The following is a 20,525-nucleotide window of genomic DNA, read 5'->3' as shown; positions in this document are numbered from 1 at the left end:
TTATATATACATATATATATATATATATATATTATAATTGAGTATTATATCACTGTATTGAACAGTTATTGAAACTCGTCTTGTTATATGTAAGAATGTATGTAAGATTCAGGGGTAGGACTCGATAAGTGTTTACTTCATTCCTACTCCGTTTCGAGTATATATGTGTATATATGTGTATATATATATATGTTTTTATATATATATATATATATATATATATATATATATATATATATATATATATATATATATATATATATACATATATATATATATACATTGTTTTTTTCACTTTTGTACGCTTTTTTATCATGCATGTTTGAAATAAAATCTTCAAATCAATTCAAATCATTCATAATCAATTAATCAGTTTGATTAAGTAATGATCACTGTGGAATAATGTGTGTTGAGGTTGGATCAAAATAAAATGTATAAAAACATGCACTGTTTACTATTTGATAGAGATACAGTACATTCACAAAGAAGAATGTGAAGACTAAATGTGATACTAAAACTAAAAGGTGAAGGTCAGAAATGTGAGGACTCATATTTTTAACCTGGGGTCCTTGGGCTTTTTCTTTTTCCCACAGGTATTTAATGAGAAATGAGAAATTAAAATAAATTAAAAGTTTCCTATTACACTACAGCTTACTGACACCAAAGCAAAGACCAAACAGCTAAATGAAGGATGCATATGATATATTTGAAGAAAAAAAAATGGAACTATTTATTTATTTAAAAAGTAGACATAAAGTCCATCCATAAAGTCTACATTGAGTTAGCAGTCAGACAAGAATGGCCCACTCACCTTTGTTTCCAGCCTTAGCTCTGAAATCGTGCTGGAGGGCCTGGTGAACTGGGCATATTATTCAACCACATGCTGCCTATCTGGGAGTCTCTGCATGGTGAAAAAAGATCCTGCCTTTAGACCATACACCTCTCACCCCCACCAACTTTGCTTTCTTTCCCTCCTGCATCCCAGCCTGCGCTTGACTGTTGCTGCTGCTACTGGCACTGCAGTGAGTAGGAATTTACATTTTAATGGGCAGAGCTGTTCACCGTCTCAGAATGAGGGGTACGTGTTCAGGCAAACATGTGGAAATGCATCCATCTGCAGAAGCTTCCAATGAACTCTCCAGACTGTTCCAAGGCCAAATAAAATATTTTTATTTTACATTTTTTAACATTTTTACCTACTGGGCCTCATCATCCACAGCTTATCCCATTGTGTATATTAGCACATATTGGCCACGGTTACATGATATTTTTTAATTCGGAATTAATTATTCTGAATTAAATAATTCAGAATTAAACTATTTTCCTTCCAGTTAACATGGAAATAGTAATTCCGAGTTGAGGTTTACATGGAAAACACGTTTGATGGTCTTTCTCCAATTCCTCTCCAGGTCTGGGGGTTGGGAAGGTTCTGATTGGATAGGGGGGGGACCGGAAGTTAAACTACCGGAAGAAAAACTAACTTAGCCGCTACAACTTTGAAAAGCTCACAATTTTGATGTTTCCTGTTTCCATCTGTTCTTTTAATGATTTCTATTTCTTAAATAAATGGTCTCTGCTCTTGACCAGCGTTTACTGCTGCTGCATCTTGAAACTTTGTTTGGAAAACCAGCCCAGCGTGGAATATAAGATCATGGAGACAGACGGGCGAGGGAACGAGCAGAAAGAAAGACCGGGATTAATTTAAAGAGGAATGAGTGTATACATGATCTGGAATTATTCTATTCAGATTTAAAATCGGAATAAACCAGCCACTTACTTCGGAATTAAGTTTAATTCGGAATGGCCATTTTCAATCGGAATTAGGTGTTTACATGGTAATTTTTACTCATTTTAAATCGGATTTAATTTTAATTCTGAATTAAAGAGGAATTAAACTTCCCATGTAAATGCACTGTAAATAAATGTAAATACTTCACAAAATAATATAATTGTCCTGAGAAAGCCAGACTCTTTTCCCTGCCCAGGGAAGAAAATAAATGGAAAAATGCTATGCTATGTGGGAATGGCAGCAACAGAAAGCAGGCCTGGCAGCCGGCCATTGTGATCACAGTGTATGACTGTTCCATCACAGCTGTCATTAAGCACCAAACAAACGCATGTGAAGAGCAACACAGAGAGGAAGAGGCAGAGCGGTAAAGATACTCCAGGTCACTCCTGCCCTGTCACAAATCCTATTGATAAAGTGTCAGCCCCCAAAACAGGAAAAGGGATGTCAATCTGAATGTTGCTGTGGAGGACAGGTATAGGCTGTGAAAAGGGATTCAGGCCCTTTTGTGTTGCTGAAAATAATACACACACACACACACACACACACACACACACACACACACACACACACACACACACACACACACACACACACACACACACACTCACACTCAAAAGTATTTAATTATGCCCTAAGGGAAATGAATTGTTGCAGTAGTCGGGATTTAAGTCTCTTCAAAGATTTGTTGTAAAAGGTTATAGCTGTGGGCAGGAAGGATCTCCTGTAGGTTTGGGTCTGTGTTGCAGCAGATGAGAAGAAGCCTCTGACCGAAGACACTTTTGTGCTGGATCGCTGAGTTGTGAAGAGAATAATGGATTCGATTTATATCGCCCTTTTTTTGGACACTCAAAGCGCTCACAATGGTTCCAATTATTCATTTACTCCTCATTCATGGCAGCCCTGGGGCAGACTGACAGAAACGTGGCAGCCAATCCACAGCAGAGGCCTCTCCGACCACCACCGGACCATTATTACAACATTCACACAATGCACAAAATGTTAAGTGTTGTCCATGATCTTTTTCATTGTATCAAGTGTCCTTCATGCAACCACCCATGGCGCACCACGAGGCAGACGTGTTTCTGTTGTTTTTTTATGTGTATTAGTTCTCCTTGAGTTAGACAAGTGTTGTGCACTGTATTGTGCCAAAAAAGGGGGTGCTGGTTCAGTTACGAAACGTTTGCAGGTCACTCCCTTGTAACGTTCACTGGTTCTTGGTAACCAGTGGGCTTTCACAAGCGCAGCTGGCAGGATGGCTTCTCAACTGATGCTAGTCACGCTGATCGGAGATGAGATGTAGTCCTTACAGAACGTAAGGATCGTGGACGTTTCACTTGCGGTGAAGAAAGTCGGGGAGAGTGAGACTTGGGAAACCGCTGTTATTTAACCGCTAGTGGGGCCCTCTTCGCGTCAGCAGGGGGGCCTGCTGTAAATTGGGGTCACTGACCAATGCACTGTCCGAGCATCACTTTCATCCGGCTCACTTTTATTGCCCCTAAGGGCAATAAACTGCAAAGACTGCTGCGCTTTGGCGTCATTCCTTAATTTGCTTTGTTTTAAGACCATGCGGTCAGCTGTAAGAAATCGAGGCTGGTCTCAGAGTTAGGCGTCAGAGCTAAGCCTTAAAGTTGAAGTTGAGGCTTCCCATGTTAACATAGGATTGTAGCTCAACAACTACAAACTTACACAAGAAAGTCACTATTGACCATCGTTAGCTCATTCAACCACCTGCACTTTTACTCCTTTCATACCACCGGAGCTTCAAGCCAGTTTTGGCCGCGGTAGCCAGCAACACCGCCGGCGCCACAACTCCCAGGAAGGCCCCGAAGCACAGAGCCCTAATGAACCAGCTGACCCCAGGAGAGCACCCGGGGGGGAGGGGGATTTAAAATGTAGCTAGGCTACAAATGACTACTGGCCAACGTGCGGTCACTGGGAAACAAGTTGGACTAACTATGAGCCAGGAGTGGAGTGGGTAAGAGTGGATTTTAGGCAGAATCGTGCATTTGGTGATACAAGCATGAAAATTGGCATGAGCAGTCTCCATGGGTCACTTGACAAGAAAATTGTCCGAGCCACTTGAAATTTCAAGTTGGCGGCCATTTTTCAAGATGGCCGCCACCTTGGTTGATCAATTAAGTGATGTAATTGTTTGGTTGGTGATATAGGCATGAAAATTGGCATGAGCATGCTCCAAGGGTCACTTGACCAGAAACTGCTCACAGAAGTATCTACTCTAGTCTGTTAACATAATATTGTTTATGTAATAATATTAATTATTGTGTTTTTGTACAATAACATACAGTATGTTGACAAGCTTTCTCCAGTGTGATGAGTGGGCAACTTTTCTGCCTTATACTTTATAAATACAAATATAAGTACATATATACATATGGTATATATATATATATATATATATATATATATATATATATATAAATATATATATACCATTTAAAGGGGACATATTATGGCATTTAATGTCTTCTAAAGCTTGTTTTTTCATAAATCAGAAATTCAGTCTCTGGGCCATGTTTTTATTTTTTCCGCTTCTAAAGCCTTTTTCTGTGCTTCATTTTCAGGGCGGTGGGGGCTATGATAATGAGGCTCTGCGCTGATTGGCTGCTTGAATGACGTGTAGCAGGGGAGGAGACAAAGCGTCGCTCCGGGCAGAAGAGCAGCTGCTGCGTAGCAAAGTGTGTCCACGGTTCTGCATTAAATCGACACGTACCCTACGCCGTAGGCTCTGCGTTGGTGTAACGCGGAACCATAAATCAGCCTTTAGTTCCCTGAAGAGGGAACAGGTCACCTCGTCTTCACACTAATTCACACAGGAAGATTTAATTGAATTCTAAACAGGTACACCACGGTTATTTACTCTGATTCCTCATCATTTCACTTCTTATGTTACAAGACAAATGAATCATGTTAACTGTAAAGAAATCACAACACTGAATTTTCACAGATGGCAACTTTATTGTTAAAATATATAAATAAAATGTATGCACTATTGCTGGCTCAAGGAAGGACCGCGCGTCTTCTGAATGTGAACAGCTCCAGGTGCTTGAAAGATCTGAAACCACAGAAGAAAAATGTATTACGGTACTAATAGAGCCCCAAGCCCGGAGCCCCCGAGTTCGGAGCTCCGAATCCGGGGCTCCTCGACGGTCCGGTCCGTGAGCAGCTCCGGTGCTCCGGAGCTAAGCTAAATACTTAGCCCATGCAAAGATCATACAAATATAAATAACATTAAAAAAAGGAACTTACCGCTGACTCGTGTGCAGTTGCCGGGTCCGTGCTGTGGGAACTGATCCTTTTATGAGGGTAAATGTCGATGCAAAATCTCATTTCTACTCTCCCTCGCTGTTCAAACAGCCAGCGCTGCTGAACAATGGCGGACGCTCGAGCCGGCGGAGAGAGCTGGTTGTGGGCGTGGTTTCAGCAGCGGAGGCCGAACCTCTGCGCCTCGGGTGACGTCACCTTAGGCGCAGATTCTAATCGGCTCAAAAAAAAAATCCCGTGACACTGGGGGACTCTGTCGGCGGGGGTCACAGACCTTGCAGAAATTCATGGGATTTTGTCTCCCCTGTGCTGGCAGGGTAGGGGAGACCACTTTATATATGTTAAAACAAGAAAAAACGTGTTTTTCATAATGTCCCCTTTAAGGCAGCGTGTGTTCGAGTCCCGCCCCTCCTGTTCTTCACCCCTCTGCCCACCTACTTTCAATAAAGGCCACTAGTGCCACTAAATCTTCAAAAAAAAAGAAAAAGTTGACCACCCTCCCTGTCAGCATGCAGCAGAAACAGCAGGGCCAGCATGAAGGAAGGTGACAGGAGGCAAGATGAGCTAGGACTGGTTCCATTGTGGTGTGTTGCTCTCCAGCAAAGTGAAGGTTAAAGGAGAAGCCTGTGCAAAGACATTTCCCACTCAGTAATTACAAGAGCATCGTCCTTAACATACATAACTGACCTGGCTTTCATATCTGCCCGTGCTAATAATCAGTACTGATAATGAACAGGATCCATAGGTCTGCTGGGTTAAGGTTCCACAACCTTGATCCAAGCAACACCAGCTGGGAGCAGACGCTGCTGCTTCTGCAGCTGCAGCCGCGCTGCGCTACTGCCCCCACGTGTCTGGAACAGACATTACCACGTCCATGCAGCTCCCCTTGAATAAAGCACGACTGTGAAGACACATTTACATCTGTCCATATGGACTCTTTCTTGCTCAAAAGCAGTCAGCATGTCAACATTGGGTTTAAAGATCACACAAGATTTCAATAAATATACACACATATACATATATATATATATATATATATATATATATATATATATATCGTGGAGTGCAACCAATTAACTTTTTTAATTCAAGATCTTTTTATTAAAATTTTCACAAAGTAGAAAAGGTGAAATGCTGCATGTCAATTACAAATATTTTGAGTAGGCATGGGCATGTTAATCATAGCATACACCAGTGTACAAAATATAAAAAACAATTAAACAGTATGAAAAAATATAAAATAGTTACAAAAACAAACTACAGACCAAACTAATCCCTCCCATGTCACTGCCAGATTACTAATCACAATATGAGGTCACTCTAACATCAAAAGCCTGCACTAGGAATACAAAATAAATATGAAGTATAGTTCACAGGGTCTGGAATGCTTCTAGAAAAGGTCCCCACACTTTCTGGAACTTATTTGATTGCTGAAGCGAGTATCTAATTTTCTCCAGTTTTAAGCAGGACATGGTGTCTTCCAGTAGGAGGGAAGGGATCCTTCCACCTGAACAGAATTGCCCGACGAGCCAAAAGGGAGGCAAAAGACAAAGTGTGCCCCTGTGCAGTGGTTAACTTCCTTCCTCCCTCCATGACCCCAAACAGGGCAGTCAGTGGGTTTGGTTCTAATCTGATTTTAAGCACCAGAGAGAGAGAATGAAAGACTTCCATCCAGTATTTGTTTAGACATGGGCAGGACCAGTACATGTGGATGAGAGAGGCTTCTGCTACTTTACATCTTACACAGTATGGACTAATATCTGGGTACATGGAGGATAACTTTGCTTTGGAAATATGAGCCCTGTGTACCACTTTAAACTGAATTAAGCAGTGACGTGCGCACAGGGAGGTTGTATTAACCAGTTTGAGTATGGACTCCCAGGTATCCTCTGATAAGGGAAGCCCTAAGTCCTGCTCCCATGCTGCTTTGAGTTTATCTGTAGGGGCACTCCTAAGATCCAGCAACATGCCATAGAAAGACGAAATGAGCCCCTTTTTGAATGGGTCTGTGGCAAGAACTTTGTCAACTGTGGTCAAGCCTATCGATGCACCAGGGCTGGGTGTCTGGGAAAGAACAAAATGTCTAGCCTGAAGATACCTAAAGAAATGTGATTTTGGAAGGCTGAATTTACTACTTAACTGCTCAAAAGATGCCACGGTGCCGTCTATGAACATATCTCTAAAACGATTCATACCCCTCCTGTGCCATTCCTGGAAAGTGGGGTCCTCAAGGGATGGTTTGAAAGAGTGATTTGATGCAATGGGGCTAAGAAGAGAGAAGCTGTGAAAACCAAAAAACTTCCTAAATTGGGCCCAAATTCTAAGAGAATGTTTAACCACTGGGTTTTTGATTGATTTAAGTGAAGGAAGTGGAAGTGAGGAGCAGAGTAGGGCAGGAATTGACAGGTCATCAGTTGGATGTAACTCCATCGCCACCCAGTCAGGGCGGTCAGCGCCGTCGCAGTAGAAGGACCAGAATGCAAGGCAGCGCAGGTTAGCAGCCCAATAATAATAACGAAAGTTTGGGAGGGCCAGACCACCTGCAGACTTAATTTTTTGAAGATGAGTTTTGTTCAAACGTGGCCGTTTACCCCGCCATAGGTATGAAGATATAACTGAGTCAAGGGACTGAAAAAAAGAACCAGGAATAAAGAGTGGTAAGGTCTGGAAAAGGTACAAAAATTTAGGTAAAATGGTCATTTTAACTGAATTGATGCGACCCACAAGAGACATTGACAGGGGTGACCATTGTGTAAGGGTTTGTTTGGTCTCATTTAACAATGAGATAAGATTCTCTTGGAGCAGGTCTTTGCGTTTCCTTGTCACAGATATGCCTAAATAGGAGAATTTGTCATTTACGATTTTAAAGGGAAAATTGGAAAGGTCTAAAGCATGCGATTCGAGATTGGTAGGGAAAAGCTCACTTTTGCTGAGATTCAGTTTATAGCCTGAGAGTTTCCCAAACTGACTGAGAAGTGACAGCGCAGGGGGTAATGAGGCCAGAGGGTGAGAGATGAAAAGCAAGAGGTCGTCGGCATAAAGCGAGACCTTATGTTCCCTGCCACCTCTCCAGATACCGGACACATCCTCACAAGATCGGAGCGCTGTGGCAAGCAGTTCGATAGCCATGTCAAAAAGCATGGGACTAAGGGGGCACCCCTGACGGGTTCCACGATGCAGATTAAATGGTTTTGACCGTTGAGAGTTAGTACGAATTGAGGCTGTTGGGTGTAAATAGAGAAGTTTAATCCACAGAGCAAAGTTCGGACCAAAACCAAACCTGTCCAGCACAGCAAAGAGATAATCCCATTGGACGCGATCAAATGCTTTCTCCGCATCCAGAGAGACAACGCATTCAGGGATAGCCTCAGAGGCAGAGTAGATAATATTGAACAGTCGCCTTGTGTTGAAGTAAGACTGCCTACCTTTAATGAAGCCAGTTTGGTCTTCAGATATAATTGTGGGGAGGGCATTCTCCAGCCTATGGGCTAGGACTTTAGCTAGGATTTTAGCATCTGTGTTTAAGAGGGAGATGGGCCTGTAGGAGGCGCATTCAGCAGGATCCTTCCCTTTTTTAGCTATGAGGGTGATGCAGGCCTCCGAAAAAGAAGGAGGGAGGGAACCGTGGCTGAAGGATTCTGAAAGAACTGTAGATAGCAATGGGGAAAGCAGAGTTGAAAATGTCTTTAGAAATTCCGCCGGGAAGCCATCAGGGCCAGGACATTTATCCGACTGCAGTGAAGAAATGGCTCGAGTAATTTCCATCAGGGATATCGGTTCTTCTAATGTCTTCCTTAGATCTGGTGAAAGACTGGGAATACTAAGACTATTTAAAAAGTCCGCAATCTCATCTCGATCAGTCTGAGATTCCGAGGTGTATAGCTGGGTATAAAAGTCCCTGAATGCTTCATTTATGAGTAAGTGGTCTGTAGTTACATGGCCATTTGGTAATCGAATCTTAGAAATATTTTGTTTAGCCTTAGAGCCTTTAAGTTGGTTGGCTAATAATTTGTCAGATTTGTCTCCATAAACATAAAACCTGGTTTTACTTTTCAGAAGTGACTGTTCAATTGGGTGAGTGGTAAGCAGGTCAAATTTAGTTTTAAGTTCTAGCCGCTTTTTGTAAAGATCTGGGGATTTAGTCCGAGAATATTCTTCATCCTCTTTGATTTGGCGGGCAAGGTCTGATCGCTCCCTATAAGATTTTTGCCTCACCCTAGCAGTGTAGGATATAATCTGTCCCCGGAGATAAGCCTTGAGGGAATCCCAGACAGTTAGACTAGACATTCCTGGAGTCATATTCATGGATAGGAAAAAGGCTATTTCCGTTTCCATTGATTTAACAAAATTTGTGTCCGACAGCAGAGTTGAATTGAATCGCCACTGTCTGTCTCTCTGAGGTAGGTCAGGAAGGGACATGGTTAGAACCACAGGAGCGTGGTCGGAAATGACAATGCTCTGATAAGCACAGGAATGAACCAGGGGAATCAGTTGATTATCAATAAAAAAATAATCAATCCTCGAGTATGTGTGGTGCACTTGTGAGAAAAAGGAGTATTCTCTGTCACATGGATGTAAAGAACGCCACACATCACAAACACCGTAGTCAGAAAGGAACGCCTGAATAAGACGGGCTGACTTACTTGCTGTGCCGGGGTTGGTAGAGGATCGGTCTAGGACTGGGTCGAGCCAGCAATTAAAATCACCACCCAGTATGAGAGAATATGTATTAAGGTCAGGGAGCAGTGAAAACAGTCGTTCAAAAAAGACTGCATCATCTGAATTAGGGGCATAAACGTTCACAAGTACGACCAATGTATTGAATAATTTCCCAGAAACGATCACGTAGCGACCAAACTTGTCAGAAATCACATTGTGCTGCTCAAATGAAACATCCTGACTGATCAGAACTGAAACTCCTCGGGCCTTAGCTTGAAAGGAGGAGTGAAATCTCTGCCCTGACCACCTCGGGAAAAGGCGGCTATTATCAGAACTGCGAATATGAGTTTCTTGTAGAAAGGCTATTTCTGTTTTAAGGTGTTTTAGATGTGAGAAGATCCTTTTCCTCTTAACAGGGTGATTCAGACCCTTAACATTCCAGCTCACCAACCTCAAGTATCTACTCATAATATCTAAGAAGAAAAATTAGGTGTGCACAATGACCTAGGCAAAAAAAAAGAAAACGGAAAGGAGGTTGAATGTGACCCACATTAAGTAATGAGTTGAAAAGAGTTAATGCAAAGTTTCTGGCAGTGACATATCCCCCCGGCCCACCCACCCCAACTAAGACAGCTGCTATAGAAAAATAAAAAAAAAGCAGCAAGCTCTTCAAAACAAACAAAGTGCAATAACGCATCTTCCTATCCTACACACTAATAGCTTTTGCTCCCGTATCATGGGTGTATACATATTAGCACCTTAAAACGTGTAGATATAAATAAAAAAAAGAAATACCCTCTCAAATCTTGACCTGTAAGTCCCGATATGAGCCCAGAAATATTTGTACAAAAATATAAAACGTCCGACTTAAGCAGCGTAAAAGTAAGGTTAACAGCTTACAATTATTACAAAACTTATAGGTAAATCGGAAAAGCTTTTTTTTTTTTTTTTTCTCTCCCTCTTCACCACTTATTTTTCCCCTTCCCTCAAATAGCCAAAAATAACTGCAAATTAATAATATTTGCAAAGGGGCAGACCAACTAACAACAGAGAAAATACTGGTTGTCGCGGGGTACTCACCCTCCCCTCAGGAATAATGTGACTCACGTAAAAAAAAAGAGAGAGAAAAAAAAGTCAGTCCGTGAGCGTCAGTGAGCCGCACCTGGCTGCAGGCGGAGCCGTGACAGCCTCCAACAGTCCCGTTACGGCGGGTTTGAAGCTTTGCTGCGACTCGTGATGAATTTGCGCGCCTCATCCACGGAGCCGATCCACTTCCTGGCCCCCCCGGACAGCGTGAGCCGGAGCCGGGCGGGGAAGAGCAGAGCCGGCCTCAGACCCAGCTGGTAGAGCTCCGACATGACTCCGCTGTATTCCGCTCGTTGGCTGGCAACTTCGGGGCTGTAATCCTCCAGGACCCGGATGGGCTGGCCGCGATATTCCAACTTTCCTCTCCGGCGCGCTTCCCTCACGAGGATATCTTTCGTCTGGTACCGGTGAAGGCGGATGATGACCGGACGCGGTCTCTGTCCCGGGGCCGGCTTGGCGGCGAGCGAGCGGTGCGCTCTGTCTATCTCTGGCGGTGACGGCAGCGTATCGTTCCCGAACACCTCACACAGCAGCTTGGAGAAGAAAGCCGCCGGAGACCCGCTCTCGGTCGACTCCGGTAAGCCCAGGATACGGATGTTCTGCCTTCTGCTCCGGCTTTCCAAATCCACCACCTTGGCCTTCAGCCGAGCATTATCATCCCGTAGAGTCGAGCAGATGCCTTCAAGGTCCGTAACTCGCTGGCTGAGGTCTTCTGTGGCGAGTTCAAGGGACGAAACACGTTGGCCATGGTCCTCGACCGCGAGCCGCGTTTGGTCGAGTTTGGAGTCGAGCTGACTGAAAGTATTTTTGAACTCGGCGGCCAGGGCAGCGCGGTGTTCCTCCAGCAACGTGGTAATGGCCGCCAGGGTTAAGACAGCGCCAGCGTCGTCCTTCTTGCCCGACTTGCCGCTCTTCGAAGCCATCTCGGAGGTAAGTGGGCTCGTTCGAGACAAAAAAAAAGAAAAACAGCAACAGGGAATCCTTTTTAAAGGAAAAAGTTTGAAAGTTTGAGGGCTTGGTGGTTTAAAAAGTTTGGCACTCACGGGGGCACTCACGAAACACGTCTACTCCATCTGCTCACCAACCGGAAGCCCCCCCAATTAACTTTTTAAACAGAATAATTCAGAAGAATAAAAACAATGCCATTAATTCAAAATCATGTTTAATGACAAATGTGAAAAAGTGCAGAATAAGAAAGCCATTAGTATTTGTCAAGTAGGAAAAGCATCTTTCATGTTGAAAAACACTTGGTGTTTGTCTTTTAAGACACTTAATAGCAGTTAATATATATTGGTAAATAAACAACATACTGCTGTCTTTCATGTTATATGATCGTGGGACACAAAAACATGAAACATGAATTACAGACAGTTTTGAGACATAAATACTGAGATGCTTCTGTGAATTGTGTCACTCACAGTCAGAAACAAACACACAAACTGAAAACATTCGAGCATTCATGTATTTAGCAAATGAGACTGTACAAATATGTTGGTTTTTTTATACGGAAATGGGAAATATATTAGCTGGCAAGTGAACAGTCAGGTCCTGCAGTGAATGTGTCGGTGTGAGAGGATGGAGCAACTAGCAAACACAAACTTTGGTTTCAAAGTTCTGCTCTTAATTTGGATCCAGTTGTCCCAGGCGTCTTTCAGAAGACGTGATTTATAAGGACTTAACCGGCTTAACATAAAGCATTTTGAGCATGACAATATTATAATCAACCAAAAAGAAAAACACAGCAGTTTATCTTCTAAAGGCCACAAACTCTACAAATGCAGCTGATATAAAGCTTCTACCTCTCAAGTTAAACCATGAGAAAGAGGCTCTTGAAAACAAAGAGCAGGGGTCAGCAACCCGCTGCTCTTTAGCGCCGCCCTAGTGGCTCCTGGAGCCTTTTCAAAAATGTTTGACCTTTTTTTTCCTTCTCTTTTTTTCTCTTTTCTCTTCTTTTTTCTTCCCTTTTCCCTTTCCTTTTTAATCTCGACATTTCGACTTTTTTCATGAAATTTTGACTATTTCCTCGACATTTTGACTTTTTTCTCGACATTTTGACTTTTTTCATGAAATTTTTACTATTTCCTCGACATTTTGACTTTTTTCTTGAAATTGTACTTCAACATTAATCTCGACATTTCGACTTTTTTTCTCGACATTTCAACTTTTTTCTCGAAGTGCATAATGAAAAAAAAATCTTCCCCAGTTATATAACTAATATAGATAAATGCATCTTTTATTTTCCTTTTTTTCCTCTTTTTCTTCCCTTTTCTTTTTTTTCCTTTTTCCTTTCCTTTTTAATCTCGACATTTCAACTTTTTTATCAGCATTTCAACTTTTTTCTTGACATTCTGACTTTTTTCTCGACATTCCGACTTTTTACTCGAAGTGCATAATGAAAAAACAATCTCCCCCAGTTCTAACTAATATAGAAACATGCAGCATGTGTTTCTTCATTCTAAGGCTGATACAAGACTTTTCATTTATTGCGGCTGCAGACATATTTATTTTTTGTGTTTTTGGTCCAATACGGCTCTTTCAACATTTTGGGTTGCCGACCCCTGACATAGAGAGAAAAAAACCAAACAAGCATAAACAGATCATAAGACAAGTGGTCAGCGCACGTGCTTCTGCTTGTGCATCAGGATTTAGTCTGTTGTGATAACCCTGATAAGCGTTCGCTCACTTCCCACAGCTTCTTAGCCAGGGCGTCGTCCCGTCCCCGGGCACCCACTTGTTGCAGTGCACAGTTTGAGAAGTACCGGCCGCTGAAGGGCTCGATACCTTCCTGAAGGGCGCAGTGTAACGTGGTCTGTGATCCCCCCGCACAGTTCAGGAAGAAGAGTTTGGCCAAGGGTTTGACGAGCTGCTGCCACCCACCCATGTGGCGACCCAGCTCTGTGGAAATGACCCCTGCCAAGAACCCAGGTGACCGAGGAAAAGAGAGAGAGAAAAAAAGGGGAGTTATTTTATGTTTAAGGCCACGTTTTCACATAGCCGGGTATTTACAAAAACAGATATTTTCCCCACTACGTTTTGAAAAATACCATCATTTCCAGGAACCTGCATAAATATCTGTTAAGGTGCTATGAGCAGCCAAACCTACAGGGGGCAGTGTAACGAGAAGATAAAGTCATGCTAGCCAATCAGAATCCTGGAAAAAAAACATCAACAAATGACACGAGTAACTTCCAGTTACTTCCAAGATGAACCAGAGTCTTTCGTTTGGAGTGACAGAGAAGTGGAGTTACTTTTAACAAAAGTCACCAAATTTTGCACCAAGCCAGGTCTGGCGAAAAATTAGATATTTAATGGTTTGCATTAATGGGCGTGGCCTAACGGCTCAACAGCGCCCCCTAGAAAACTTTGTGCCTCAAGCCCCACAATACGGTTTGACGTACATGCACAAAAAATTGGTACACACCTGTATCATGTCGCAACTTAAAGAAAAGTCTCTTGGCCCCATGGCCGAAACCAAACAGGAAGTCGGCCATTTTGAATTAATCATGTAATTTTGGCGCAATTTATGCCATTTCTTCGGCAGTTAATACGGCCTGAACCGTAACGTGCACCCAGGTGTGTTATACATCAAAATGTGCGTCTCCATCCTGCGACGATGCGCATTACTTTTCTCGGTCAAAAGCGTTACCGTGGCGAAGATAGACGCCAAAAAGAGCACCCCCCTTTCATCTGATTGGTCCATATTTGATAGTTATTGTGTATCATTGATGTGTTCTGCCATAACTTTTGAATGGTTTAACATAAAGAGTCGTGGGTGGTGTCATCAGACTCGGTTTTGAGTCCTTGAACATAATTGGTGCAAATTAGCCCCGCCCCTTCTTCTGATTGGTCGATATGTAATAGTTCCGACTTTCTGCCATAACTTTTGAATGGTTTGATATAGAGAGTCGTGGGTGGTGTCATCCGCTAAATGTCCAGGCCTGAAGAATCTACATACAGGTCATACAAGCTTCCACTGCAGCCTGAACGTGCACAAGGGTGCGAGGGCCCGTTCATCGCTGCTTGCAGCTTTAATTATTATTGTGACATATTATGTGGTATCTGCCTGTCAGCTGGAACTGAGAGGCAAATTCTGGAAAAGAAGCACATACTGGGGATGATTGTCAGGTCCAAAAGTATTGGATATTGAAAATTAAAAATGTTCATTATCCAAATAATCATTTATTAATATAATTTATTGTGATTGTTTCTCATAGATATGGCATTTAGCATTTAGGTAAGGCCAAAAAAGTAATGACAGAGTACTATAACAGAGTACTGAATGTTTTTTTTACGCAATGTGGTGATATCTTTTTAAGAACTAATCACATCCCCTTAAAATCTGTCAAAAGGCCATCGGGCACTGACCTGGGTGTAGGGAGTAGCACGTGACTCCGGTTCCCTCCAGCTGGTTGGCCAGCTCCCTGGTGAAGAGGACGTTGCAGAGTTTGCTGTTACAATAAGCTTGAAAATTTTGCCAAGTTGACTGACCAGATACTAAATCCTTTTTAGTATCCAGTAAAGAGAAGTCTATGTTTCCAAAGCGGTGCAGCAGTGCAGACACCGTCACCACACGGCTGGGACCGCACCGCTTCAGCCGCTCCAGGAGAAGGTTGGTGAGCAGAAAGTGACCCAAGTGGTTCACACCAAACGCCATGCCGAAGCTGTCCTCCGTTTTCCCTGGACCCATCACACCTAAGGCACAATAGCGGTTTGTTTTTCTTAATGTTAATGTTATTTGTAAGTTGAATGTGTAAAAACAACAAGTACGTACATGAAAAAAGGAGAGTGGATATTCTACTGCCTCACCTGCATTATTGATGAGAATGTCTAGTCTTGGTTCAGTCTTCAAGAAGGTTTCAGCAAAACGGTGAACAGACTGGAGACTTGCTAGGTCCAGTTGCATGAATACTACACGGTGGTTTCCACTCTCCTGCAGGAGATAAGCACTGTGTTAGGCTGGTTGTGGTGATACATCAGTCTTGATTAAACACAGTTTGAATACAGTTACTCAATGAGATCAGGGGACTGTAGTCAAGTGGTGACACTGAAATATAGAGTTGTGTGTCATCGGCATAAGTATGGTAGGAAATGTTGTGATGTTCCATAATCTGAGCTAGGGGTAACATATAGATGTTGAATAGAAGCGGTCCGAGAATAGACCCTTGAGGAACCCCACATGTGATCTTGGTTCTCTTAGACTCATGGTTTCCTATTGACACAAAGAAGGCCCAATCTTGTAAGTAAGATTTAAACCATTGAAGCGCAGTGCCGGTAAGTCCCACCCACTTTTCCAGTCTGCTGAGAAGAATGTTATCATCAACTGTGTCGAATGCAGCACTGAGATCCAGTAATACCAGAACAGAGGATTTGCCTGCATCATTATTCAGATGAATATCATTTAAGACTTTGATGAGTACAGTCTCAGTGCTGTGGTGTGGCCGAAGTCCAGACTGAAATACATTAAAGAGGTTGTTTTGCATCATAAAAGCATGGATTTGCTGGAAAACGACCTTTTCAATGACTTTCCCCAAAAATGGCAGATTTGATATTGGCCTATAGTTACTAAGTGTTGTAGCATCCAGATTTGATTTTTTCAGAAGAGGTTTTATTACTGCAGTTTTCAAGGCCTGGGGAAACTGGCCTGTTTGAAGAGAAGTATTTATTATCTGCAAAACGCAGTCAAAAACCGTTTTAAAAAAGATTCTGGCAGTACTCTGCTGAAATTCTCCTGACAGAACTGGTGTAACCGAGTCAGGTTCAGCTCTGCCAACAAATCTTCGATGGGATTCAGATCAGGGCTTTGTGATGGCCACTCCAAGACATTGACTTTGTTGTCCTCAAGCCACTTTGTAACTATTTCCTTTCTGTAGCACAAACAAACAGGTGGTAACCTCCCCCAGGATAGGACGATAGTCTATTGCTGGATACTTCCCCTAGCAAAGCTAGGTACCCATTCATACACCTGGGTGAAGTAAAGAAAGCCGAGAGTAAGGCATCTTTACCGAGAGTAAGGCATCTTTACCGAGAGTAAGGCATCTTTACCGAGAGTAAGGCATCTTTCCCAAGGATGCACAAAGTGACGCCAGTGCCAGGGTTCGAACTTACGTCATGGGATCATGAGCCCGAAGCCCCAACCACTAGGCCACTCCGCTCCACCAATTCTGCCAGTATTGGTGGAGTTCATTATCTATTTGGAAGACCCATTTGCACCCAAGTGTTAGCTTACTGGGTGATGTCTTGACATGTTGCCTTAATAATAATAATGACTTGGATTTATATAGCGCCCTTCTAGGCACCCAGAGAGCTTTACAGAAATCATTATTCATTCATACACATTCTCTCCAGTGGTGGTAAGCTACATTGTAGCCACAGCTGCCCTGGGGCAGACTGACGGAAGCGTGGCTGCCATATCGCGCCTAACGGCCCCTCCGACCACCACCAACATTCATACACATTCACACGGGGCAAGGTGGGTAAGGTGTCTTGCCCAAGGACACTACGACAGCAAACTGGGACGGAGCGGGATTCGAACCGCCGACCTTCCGATCATTGGACGACCCGCTCTACCACCTGAGCTACTGCCGCCCCATATATGATATATCCATGAAATATTCTCTTCATGCCGTCCATTTTATGAAGAGCTCCAGTTCCTGCTGGAACAAAACAGCCACACATGATGCTTCCACCTCTGTGCTTCACAGTTGGTCTGGTGTTCTCAGGTCTAGAAGCTTCACCCTTTTTCCTCCAAACATAATGTTGTTCATTATGACCAAACAGCTACATTTTAGTTTCATCAGACCCAAGGACATGTCTCCGAAAGTCAAGGTCTTTATCTTGGTGTCTTTTTGCAAACTGGCTTTGCAAAAAGCCATAAAACTTTCAGCTTTATGACTTTTTTATATTTCTTTAGGAGTAATGGCTTCTTTCACGCCAAGTGGCCTTTCGGCCCATGTCAGTGCAAGACCCATTTCACTTTCTTACCAGCTTCATCCTGCATCTGCACAATGTCCTTAGCTTTTGTTCTGGGGTTGATTTGCACATTTAGGACCAAAAACAAAACTGACATAATTAAAAATAAAGCAGAAATATTGCTGGTTCAGCGACGATTAATGGTCGGACCATTCGGATGATACATTAAAGTTGGTCCTTGGTTGGATACGGGTTGCAACATCAGACAAAATCAGACATCAGACTGTTTTGTTTGGCTTTATGCTTTAACATGCACCTTATAACCCGGTGCACCTGTTCATTGATGTTGCTGTATTCTGGTACAACCTTGTTGGTCTGCTCTCAAAGTGTTGCACTACTTACTCTGCGGATGTCATAAACCGCTGCGTCAGCTTTCTCCTTGTTGCGACAGGCAAGGATCACCCTGGCACCTCTCTTTGCCAACTCCAGAGCTGTGGCCTTACCAATGCCTGTGTTGCTCCCTATGGAGACAAACAATTCAAAAATGCATAAAATCAAAAATATTATATATGGGTCAATGACGAATAAGGATTTTCAACAGGTCAATTTTTTTGAGTTTTTTGTCAAAATGAATTGGGACTAGCCTTAAAAAAAGGTCATGTGGTGCAAACATGATTCATATTAAAATAAATTAATTTCCTTAAAATCTTGACATCTTTTTTTTACAAGTTTTCAGTATTATACAAAAATTGTCTTTTTTTTAATGGTCATGATATTTCATAAAATGGACATCAGTCAAACTTTGTTTGTATATTATGATGGAAATATAAATACAAATGTGTTGCAATCTTATACACTACAAGATACTTCAGAAATCATGCCAGATAGAAGAAGATTGATTTAAATACATTTAGAGTGATTTCAAAAAAAGTTTTCAAAACCAGAGTCCTGGTCGGACGGTCGTACCACATGACATTTAGACGCTTAAAACAACAACAAAATCCCAAATAACTAGTATATTTTGTAAAATTCAAGTGAGTCCATATGTGGGACAGGTAGTTCATATGGTATTTTTTTATCCATTTAAACCTTTTTTGAATTGAAAAAAAAAATCTGTTTTTCAGAAAATAAATGTCACGTCATTGACCAATATATATATATATATATATATATATATATATATATATATATATATATATATATATATATATATATATATATATATATATATATATATATATATATATATATATATATATATATATATATATATATATATAGAGCAATCCACACCCTAAAAGATGTGTTTTAGAGAATGTTTTATATCAGTGGTCACCAACGCTGGTCCTCAAGATCTGTCCCACATGTTTTGGATGCCTGGACTGAAATATTGCAAGCCTTTTATTATTTTAATATTGCTGATTATGGCTTACAGTTTAAGATTAAGATTCCCAGAATATTCTAATTTTTTGAGATAGGATATTTGAGTTTTCTTAAACTGTAACCCATGATCAGCTATATTAAAATAATAAAAGGCTTGCAATATTTCAGTTGATTTGTAATTAATCCAGAATAGATGACGTTTTTGTTTTTGTAATTGCATTACAGAAAATCACAGTATTCTAATTTTCTGAGACAGTCCTGTATGAGGTATTAGGTGAAATTATGGAAGAATTAATTTTTATAGCCTCTGCAACACAGAACCAGGGGTAAAAAAAAGAAAAAGTGTTTCATCCTTTTCTTTTATAGTAAGAGTGTGTAAATATTACTGTTGAAGTATGGTTGTAATCAAGGTAATGAAAGAAATATATATTAAAAAAAAAACTTGCATTATCTCAAACTCAGTACTTCTTACAAGACTGTCTCAGAAAATTAAAATATTGAGATAAAGTTCTTTATTTTCTGTAATGCAATTAAAAAAAAACAAAATGTCATGCATTCTGGATTCATTACAAATCAACTGAAATATTGCAAGCCTTTTATTATTTTAATATTGCTGATTATGGTTTACAGTTTAAGATTAAGATTCCCAGAATATTCTAATTTTTTGAGATAGGATATTTGAGTTTTCTTAAACTGTAAGCCATGATCAGCAATATTAAAATAATAAAAGGCTTGCAATATTTCAGTTGATTTGTAATGAATCCAGAATGGATGACATTTTTGCATTACAGAAAATAAAGGACTTTATCACAATATTCTAATTTTCTGAGACAGTCCTGTATCTTTCTGTTTCTGAGCCGCATTTATTCATTTGCCGTAAAGACTGTAATAGGAGCGCGCATGAAATGTAGGAGCGGCTGATTTGAGCGTAAGTACGAATGACGGCTGGCTGGACCGCAGTTCCTCAACAGTATAAATGAAACAATATTTAAATGATGTGAAAGTGGGACTTGCCTGTAATGATAACAGTCTTCCCCTTCAACCTCACAGCAGTGGAGCATCTTGCCCCTTTGAAGACACCGTAGTAAACTAGTAGGTAAAACAAAACTGTCCCCGCTACCACGCAGAGAAACGCCGACATGGATCCAGATCCCTGACCCCTTTACCGGGTCTACAGTCAGCTGGTCTTCCTCTCTACGTTTATTGGCGGATCACAAACAACGTTATTAGGTGCATACCGCCATAGACATGTCACCTCCTCCTTCCATGGAGCTGCTGTGATACGTCAACGTCTCCGCCATATTGGATGTTCAAGACTGCGCTGTAAACTAATACAAGTAAATGGACTTACTTTCATAACGCGCCTTTCTACAAAGAAATGTACGTTTTACGTCTCATTTATTCATTCACACACGCA

General features: G+C 41.6%; 1 protein-coding gene across 2 annotated transcripts in view; it reads right to left on the bottom strand.

Annotated features, from left to right (window-relative positions):
- The window catches only part of dhrs13a.3 (dehydrogenase/reductase (SDR family) member 13a, duplicate 3), an 84,774-nt gene extending 64,495 nt beyond the window's left edge, over positions 1 to 20,279 (bottom strand). The window contains exons 1-5 of one of the 2 annotated variants that reach the window (XR_009782478.1): positions 20,119 to 20,279; positions 18,128 to 18,242; positions 15,623 to 15,746; positions 15,182 to 15,508; positions 12,853 to 13,726 (exon numbers count right to left, since the gene is read on the bottom strand). Coding sequence is in view for 1 of the 2 variants with exons in the window: in XM_061718686.1 (XP_061574670.1) it covers positions 13,455 to 13,726; positions 15,182 to 15,508; positions 15,623 to 15,746; positions 18,128 to 18,242; positions 20,119 to 20,249 (969 nt within the window). In the remaining variant the exon portion in view is untranslated. Of the gene's footprint in view, positions 1 to 11,981; positions 13,727 to 15,181; positions 15,509 to 15,622; positions 15,747 to 18,127; positions 18,243 to 20,118 lie in introns of those variants that run through there. The other variant, XM_061718686.1, reaches the window with a different exon arrangement.
- Between the last annotated feature and the right edge of the window lie 246 nt (positions 20,280 to 20,525).

The sequence above is a fragment of the Cololabis saira genome, chromosome 4, assembly GCF_033807715.1.
Source record: "Cololabis saira isolate AMF1-May2022 chromosome 4, fColSai1.1, whole genome shotgun sequence".
Lineage (NCBI taxonomy): Eukaryota > Metazoa > Chordata > Actinopteri > Beloniformes > Belonidae > Cololabis > Cololabis saira.
This window is presented reverse-complemented; position numbering and strand designations above follow the sequence as displayed.